Here is an 8,245-nt window from a genome sequence, read left to right as displayed (position 1 = left end):
TAGATAAAGGTCACATGCAGTCTCCTATTTACGTCCTTTTTCCAAATTGTGCACATGTTTTTATATTTTTTTTTTTTAAAGTGCTTTTTTTTTTATACAAATAGAAAGTGTCGTAACTCGATGTAGCCTCGTAACCGAGCAACCAACTTTGAGGGCTTATTTCTGATGAACCTAGCAACTTGGCATAGAAAGTATGAGAAGCGCAACTCCAGCCGTTTAGTCGTGAAATCTGCCCTAAAATGCTTGAATTTCTCAATTTCTTCCTAAAAGTTCCAAGTTTTGGGGGTTTTCTTTTTTTTTTCTTTTTTTTTTTTTTTTCAGATAGCATTTTAGAAGTTGGTCTGATACTTCTTGTGTTCTAGTGGAACTGGATTATCCTCTTTAAGGATTTTATATATATATATATATATATATAATATTTGTGTTCAAAGTCATTGAAAATAATTTCACGATTAAGCAATATTTTGATGCTTAACTATGTATGTGAAAAACAATTCAGATGAAAACGCCTCAATCATTTGAGATTATTTTCCACAATTATAATCTTTTTAAAAAGCTAACCGATTGTTCTAAGTAGGGATGTCGCAAACCGGTTGAGGTTCGAGTTCAACCAGGTTCGACTTTTTCTAACTTGTGAAAATTTGGACGAAGGTTCTACTCAGGTTCGACTGCTGTGCGCATGCGCGACAGGCTGGCCAGTTGGCTTCGGATTGGATGGTGATGGCTAAGGAATGAATTAAGGACAGCAGTGATTGGCTATTTCTAGGGGTTTCGCGAAGTCCTGTCAAACCGGATTTTTAGGTTGAACTTTCAGGGTTCGATTGGGTCGAACCGGTTCAGCGAACCTTCAAACTTTTAGCCAGATTCGACCGGTTTGACTTTGTGGACAGTGTGGCCAGACCTTGATACAAGCATGTCTAAGTTTGGAGAATTTTTTCTATGCAAAGGGTCGTTTTAATGTTATGAACAGTTGGAAGTAAAAAACTAATTCTAATCACTGAAGAAGTTAATAACTTAATTTTTTGTGCTGTATTAAAGGGATTGTCCGGTCGAAACCGGAAGTACTTAAGTTCTTGCGGTCGTTACGTCGAGGGAGCCTTCATGTAGACAAACATAATTTTTATTTTGATATATAATATCCCGTTATCAATTAAACCTTTCATGAGCCTATTTACGAAACTGCACCCCGAATTTCGCCAGTGTCAATGGCTGACATCTGTAGGTGCTGCGTGACGTCACAAAACGCAAAGGTTTGTCGGATGGTTGGGATAACAAGCGTTGGTCGGTGGATGTCTTGTATTTTGTTTCGAATTATATAGTCTCCTAGGCTGTACCCTACTTAAATACGGTTCTTTTAGTGCATTTTCCAAGCATGCGCAAAAAAAGTCACGCCTTTTAGCAGGAAATTCCCCGCCAACAGCCATAAGCTTCGAGCAAATGTATGCCGTTTCGAGCAAACACAACTGCGATGGCCACCAATCGAACTAGGGGCGCTTGCAAAGCAAAGGATGCATATTTCGCCTCTGAAGTGGCACCTAAGTACACGAAGCGGCATCTGGGTACACATGTCAGCGGATCCACTGGATCGGTGATGAGGTTGCGGGTCGTTCCCTCAGAGGCAATGACCGCGGGTCGAAGACAAGCTGCGAATCGTTCAAATGCATGTCGTCACTTGACTTGGACGAGCTTGGTGAATCGTAGTCACGCCTCATTTTCACTTGACATGATTAAAATAGCGCAAACTTGACAAGGACAACAAAGAAGGCACACGTACAACAGGACTGGCGCTTACTTCCAACTAAGTTTATTTCATCATCAACCAAGCAATATATACCATCGCTTGGTTGATGAAATAAACTTAGTTGGAAGTAAGCGCCAGTCCTGTTGTACGTGTGCCTTCTTTGTTGTCCTTGTCAAGTTTGCGCTATTTTAATCATGTCAAGTAAGAACCAACTAGCCCAAACAAAAGTCGTTTTACAACTCATTTTCACACGCGGGTCAAACAGAATCGGGCTGCACGCGTGCTAAATACAACTTCTAGTATTGTTTCCGGATGGCCTAGCTTTTGGTTTCGGTTTCACTGCATAATAAAATTGATTGATCCAATTTGGGCGAGGAGTGGATGGACGTAGTTTAATATCGTTGGCACAGCATCACACTTCAGCTTACGAGCCTCCTGTCCGCTTAGAGCTCGGCTCGTAGCTCTCTTCTGTGAGATGATTGCTGCATAAGCGGGATCTCGATCTTGACGGGACCCTAGTCCCTACGCACGGCGACGACCCACTTTGCTCGACACTGCACGTCTCGCGGAAAAGTGTGGAACGTCATGTCTTGGGCTCGCACGTGCTGCCCGGTGGTTGTGGCACCCAACCGCGCAACAAAAATCTAACCCAAACTACGAAACAAGTCGAGCACATCAACAGAAACGAAGCACGCCGAGGCAGGCAAAAATGCTCGTTATGTGTTTTGTGACGTCAGAGCTTTAATGTTGCCAACTAAAGCAGCGTTAACGCCAGAATGCGATTGGAGCAGCATAAATTCAATTACTCACGCAGAGGGGCATATAAAATTCAGATATTGCACGTACGATCCGTCTCGAGGCAATAACAATGATATTCAATTGTTTTCTCGAATACAAAATTTGACCGGACAATCACTTTAACTGAAATAACCAATCAGTGCTGCCCTTAAAGGGGTTCGGAAACAAAAATTGAAATATTCAGATTTTGTTCGTAAATGAGTCAAGCATGACGGATAATAACCGTAAATGATAATCGCACGTTTGTGTTTTGAACGATTGGCTATATTTTTCGTTCCAAACGGTGCACTCGAGCAAGCGCTCGAAGAGAAGCGAGCGGAGAGCGCCGTGCGTCGTGGGATATCCGGCGCAAACAAAAGAAAAAAAAAAGAAAAGATGCCCCGCGTTCGTGCTGACGATTTCACCAAGAGCTTTGCCCTTGGTGGCGTTGTCAGCGCTGCGGTAGCCGTTCGAAGTACCCGTGGGGTGACGAGCGTGTGGCTGGCCCAAGGAGCGCGTAGCTTCCACAACACTGTCAGCTTTAGTGCTGAACGAGGTGGGGAAAGCAACTTTTGTTCGAGTTTTGAGCGACGGGCTAATCTTCTAGGGGGAGAATGGCTGTTTCCGGTTGCACGAACGAGGGTGCGAGAAAGAGGGGAGTCCTTCCGTTCCGTCTTCTTGGACCGCTTGGTACAATGCGCGATTTGTGAGTTCAGGAGGAAAACTAAGAAGGAAAACGTTGAAATGCCAAAGAGCGGCGCTGCTCCGAAGGAATCTGCTACGTAACGACTACGTAGCAGATTCCACAACGTTGCTAGACTACCTCCCAAATAGGCTCCGCATGCATCCACCAGGTGCACATTGAAGATCGTTTATTTTGCTTTAAAATTAGTTTTCTTTTGCTTTTCAACGAAAGACTGGTGTTTTTGAGGTTAGGGTGCAACAGGCAACACGTTAAAGCTAGAAAATGATCGCTAAAATTTCGTTTCCCTACCCCCTTAATTCATCCCTTAGCCATCCCCATCCAATCCGAAGCCAACTGGCCAGCCTGTCGCACATGCGCATAGCAGTCAAACCTTTTTCGAACTTTTGACAGGAAGTTCGAAAACGTCGAACTCTAACCTCGACTGGTTCGCGACACCCCTAGTTATTTCAGTTAATACAGTACAAAAAAATTAAGTTATGAACTTTTTCAGTGATCAGAATTAGTTTTTTTTTTTTTTTAATTGCAACTGTTCATAAAATTAAAATAACCCTCTGCATAAAAAAAAAATTCTCCAAACCTAGACATGCTTGTATCAAGGTCTGGCAAAATAAAACGCTGCTCCAGAGGCACATACGGCTTCACGTACATTGCACGCGCAAAACACATCCACACGGCGTTGAATCTTGATCGGTATCCAAGCGCGCGAAGGCAGAGACGCGGTATTTCGGCGTGCCGAGAAAGCTCACGCCGTGAGACCGGTGAAACTTACTTTCGACGAGTTCTACATTTTTTCTGCAGCACTGTGCTGTCGTAAAATTTTTCACGTGTTTTCAACATCAAGTCTCAACGCTTACACAGGGTCTTAAAGGACTTCTTCGGCGAATGACGACGAACGAGTAGGAAACGTGTCTTCAGCACGCTGCCGCCAGCCTTTGCAACGCTAGCAAAACTGCACTTCGTCTACGAGCAAGATGGCCGTCCAGTGGCTTCACCCGCGGGTGCGGGAAGCGCGATCCAGGCTCCAGCTAGAATCACTGTATGGAGATCCAGCAAATGTCATAGAGACCAGTGTTTGCTACTGAATCTACCACTGATCTCTGTGGAATCCACTGAATCATCGGATTAGAAATTGAACTCGTTTTATATTTTACAAATTTTATTTCAGAAGTTACAGAACTTACGTAAAAGGTGTTTTGTTTCGTCACGTTTGCAACGTTCAGCTGATTCAGACGACCTAACGGTCAGCTGGCCTTCGCTGGCCGCGTGACCGCGCGACTCATTACGAAGTGGCGCTGGGTGGAGTAGTTAAAAGTCAGCGAAGTTGTAAACAGCTGAAGTGGCTGAAGTGCTAAGGCAAACTTAATTGAAAGCTCTCGAAGCTTGCAGGCTTCCGAGTACATAGTCCTAAATTCCACTCGGAAGCCAAGTTTTACGATGGACGAGCAAAACATTGCCAGCGTTCGAAATAAGCTAAACAGTGAGAATATAAAGCTATGGTTGCCTCCGTACACGGTCGATGGCAGCGAAGGAAATTTTCCGACTGTGAGTACCTACACGGAACCTTAAACGGTGTCTGTGCCTTGGCGCTCTGAATATATTATTGCTAATTTGCAGGAGATGGTGGAAAGATACGCAGCTGAACTGAAGTTGGACATAATCGTAGTGCTGAACGTGCTGCGAAACTTGCGAAATCATGCAGTGACGAAGCTGGCTTCAAACCAGAAATTTAAAACCACGGGTGTTGCCACGCTGAAAGTGAAAATTGTCAACCCACAGCAGAAATCTGTAAGTTATTTTTAGCCGATGGTTGTTTTTATGTTTACGTGAAAGCATGGATTGCATCCAGTGCATTGTTGTTGTTGGTATTGTTGTTTTTCAGCCACCAAGAAAAGAGTTCGAAACGATCGAAATTAATCTCGATGAAAATGGTCAGAATTTACGCGAATTAGTTGCTTCGAAGTGCTCTGTTGATTCAGGAAAAATCAAGTTGATTTCTGCTGGAAAAGTTATTCAAGACACCTGTTCACTGAAGGACCAATCAGTTAAGGTGAGTGACATTTTTATGTATCGGATGAAATCGCCCCAGAAAAGCTCAACAGGCAATGCTTACTGAGCAAAACGTAGTTGATATTCATAGTCTTGAATGGAACTCCAATTTTATCTGTGTGCAGACCCAGAAGTAATTAAATTTCACCAGCAATATCTGTGAAAGTGTGGTTTATATAAAGTGCTATAACGTGGGAAGTATGACGGACGTCAGCCGGGCCTACTGCTTTATTAACACACATAGTCAAACGTCAGGGTACATGAGCATGAACAAATTGAGCAAACAAGGGCGGTGCTCTGGTTTATCGAAGCAGAGCGCACGCGATAACAGATAGGTGCGCTTGTGCATGAACAATCGGATATCGCTCTATGACAGTACAATATGCAACATAACATCCCTCCCCTTTTTAGTATACAACCAAGTTACACAATTATAAGCAGTTGTAAAGCACTAACACAGAGATGCAATGTACAAAAACACAGTCAATGCAATTACATTTCGTAATCAGTTATACGTCGATCAGTCTGTCGTTTGGTCGTGTTGCATGACTACTGTGTCGAGGAGAGACATGGTGAATGCACGAGACTAGCCCAATTTGTTTCTGTGCTAACTGCATCACTGGCTGATTTTGCACATGTGTCCTTCGTTGGGGTGCTATCGGGCAGAGCTGGCCAGTACGGCCCAACACGTTCTAGTACAGAGTCTTGTACTGAGTTTGCAGCTCGCATGTGATCTAGGTGTGCACAAATGTAATATGCATTGTTGTACACATACCAAAAATGTGACGCACTCGACAACACCCCACGTTGACACGAAACCATTCAATAGTCTCGCCTCTTTCAACCATTGCTGCATCCCCCACCGAAAACTGTCAAGCAATGCCACGACGTTTGTGAGCCTGTTCTCTATACTCATCAATTTGGTTTGCATTGCTCGCGTCAAGTTCGGCTTCAAAAGTAATCGGCACGTTCAAAGTTTTTTTCCCAGAAAGAGTTCCTGACGACTTTGCGCTGCATTCTTGTGTAGTCTGTCTTTCCATCGGTCGAGAGTTGCTTCAGAAGAGCTTTTTTGTTTTTATGATCTGAACTGCCTGTGCAGTGGCCCCATTTGACTGGATAATATGGTGGTGTTAGTACTTGCTTGACTGCGTTTTTGTGCAGAAAGTCCTCAAACTGGTGGCTAGAAAAATGTGGGCCATTGTTTGTCATGACTTTGACTGGTCGAATTGCACATCAGTTTTAGTGGAATTTTGGTGCGTCATAGAACTCGAGAACAGTGTTGCTGCAGAGAAGCCGCTTACAATACTCTAAACTTTCTTTACATTCTTGTGACCGCTTTCATGCTCTTTTCTTGGCACTGTTAGCTGCCTGTGCATTGGCTCTAATGTTGATGCTAGGCACGGCAAGAACTTTGCATAAAAGTTCAGTAATCCCTATAAAGCCCTTAGCTTTTTCTCGTTTTGTGGTTCTGGTGCTTTCAACACTGCTTCAATTATCTTTTCTTTTGTCGACTGCAGTCCTTTGCTGCTTATCTCGTGCCCGAGATATCAGACACTGCTTTGAAAGAACTTGCCCTTTTCAGAATTTACTCAAATTTTGGGCTTTCTTAGCCGTTCTAAAACACTCGATGTTCTTATCGTTCTCCTCTTGTGTTCTACCAGAAATTAGAATGTTGTCATGCAAGGTAACAAATGGTACTTGGAATTCCTTAAAGGATTTGATCCATGACCGACTAAAATAAAGCAGGTGTGCTCGCTACACAGGAAAGTCGTTCCAACCATATCAGTCCTAGGTGTGTATTCACTGCTAGAACCTCTTGCCAATGCTCTATGAACTGCAGTTGCAAATAGGCTTTCATCAAGTCAAGTACAGTGAAAACTGTGTCCCTCCTGCTACTGCCGCTAAGTTATCTTCAGGCAAAGGTAGCAGGGATAGTGATCTACCTTCAGATGAGGATTTACCATTACTCGATAATCCCCACAGTCTCACCCCACAGAGTCTCACGCTTTTGTCTTTTTTTTTTTTTTTTAAAATTAAAGGCGTAGCTTCATCACTATTTCACTCGGTAGATTACCTTGTTTTCTTTCTCACGCTTTTGTCTTTTTTTTTAACAATTAAAGGCGTCGCCCCATCACTATTTCATTCGGTAGATTACCTTGTTTTCTTTCAACGTCCTTAACTCTCTTTCAATACTTTCGCAAAGAGTGTATGTCATAGGCCTCGTTTTACGAGAAGCAAACTTCCCTTGAAGCCTTTGATTATGCCATCTCCCTTCTGAAACATGTCGCTGTACTTTTGTTTCAGCGACGACAGTGTATCATGCGTTTAAACCCCCTCATCCTGTTTCCACGCCGCAAGTTTTTACACATTCAGAATTCAAGGGGGAGGGGGGGGGTCGGGTCAGGACATCCAGACACCTCCTCTCTGAATCTGCCACTGCATAGAGATGAATGGCATCAGGTACTGGGAACGGGCACATTTTGCCCATTGAAAGTTTCAGAAAGTTACTTGCCATTTCTGAATAAGAGAATGGCTGGTTCTGTAACTTTGGCATTGTGTCTGGATTGCTAGCGCTACATTTTGACAGAAACCAAACAATTGACCATGCATATTTTGTTTTGGTAAGGAAAAAAACATTGTAATTTTTTTTTCAGAGGCACGCTCTACATGGTGTATGTACATGGCTTCACTGCATGTACACTGCACTACACCGTTGGCACAAACATGACAGTGCTTTTTTGCATTTTACTTCAAAAAGGGTATTGGCAGGCACCAAATTTGACTGCTTTGGTTGATGCCCCAAATGAGCACTTTCCACCAGTCTACTGTGCTTGTTTTCAACTCAAGAACTATAGTAAAAAAAAGTTTGGCTCCTCGTGGAGCATTACTAATTTCCCCCTGTATGTAGAGAAATAAGTTATATGTAGGTGCATTATAGATAGGGTTTCGTGTTTTTGGATAAATCTGAATAAATC

The 8,245-nt window shown here is 43.2% G+C and overlaps 1 protein-coding gene across 2 annotated transcripts in view; it reads left to right on the top strand.

The window, feature by feature from the left end:
- The first annotated feature begins 4,340 nt into the window (after positions 1-4,340).
- The window catches only part of LOC8030156 (NEDD8 ultimate buster 1), a 47,676-nt gene continuing 43,771 nt past the window's right edge, over positions 4,341-8,245 (top strand). Inside the window, exons 1-3 of one of the 2 annotated variants that reach the window (XM_002409330.5) lie at positions 4,341-4,766; positions 4,839-5,009; positions 5,104-5,271. In XM_002409330.5, coding sequence (XP_002409374.3) covers positions 4,659-4,766; positions 4,839-5,009; positions 5,104-5,271 — 447 coding nt within the window. In that variant the 5' untranslated portion in view covers positions 4,341-4,658. The remainder of the gene's footprint in view (positions 4,767-4,838; positions 5,010-5,103; positions 5,272-8,245) is intronic. The other variant, XM_029971087.4, reaches the window with a different exon arrangement.

Source organism: Ixodes scapularis, unplaced genomic scaffold (assembly GCF_016920785.2).
Source record: "Ixodes scapularis isolate PalLabHiFi unplaced genomic scaffold, ASM1692078v2 PGA_scaffold9__187_contigs__length_104089568, whole genome shotgun sequence".
Taxonomy (NCBI): domain Eukaryota; kingdom Metazoa; phylum Arthropoda; class Arachnida; order Ixodida; family Ixodidae; genus Ixodes; species Ixodes scapularis.
Note: the sequence above shows the minus strand (reverse complement) of the source record. Positions and strands in the feature narration are given on the sequence as shown.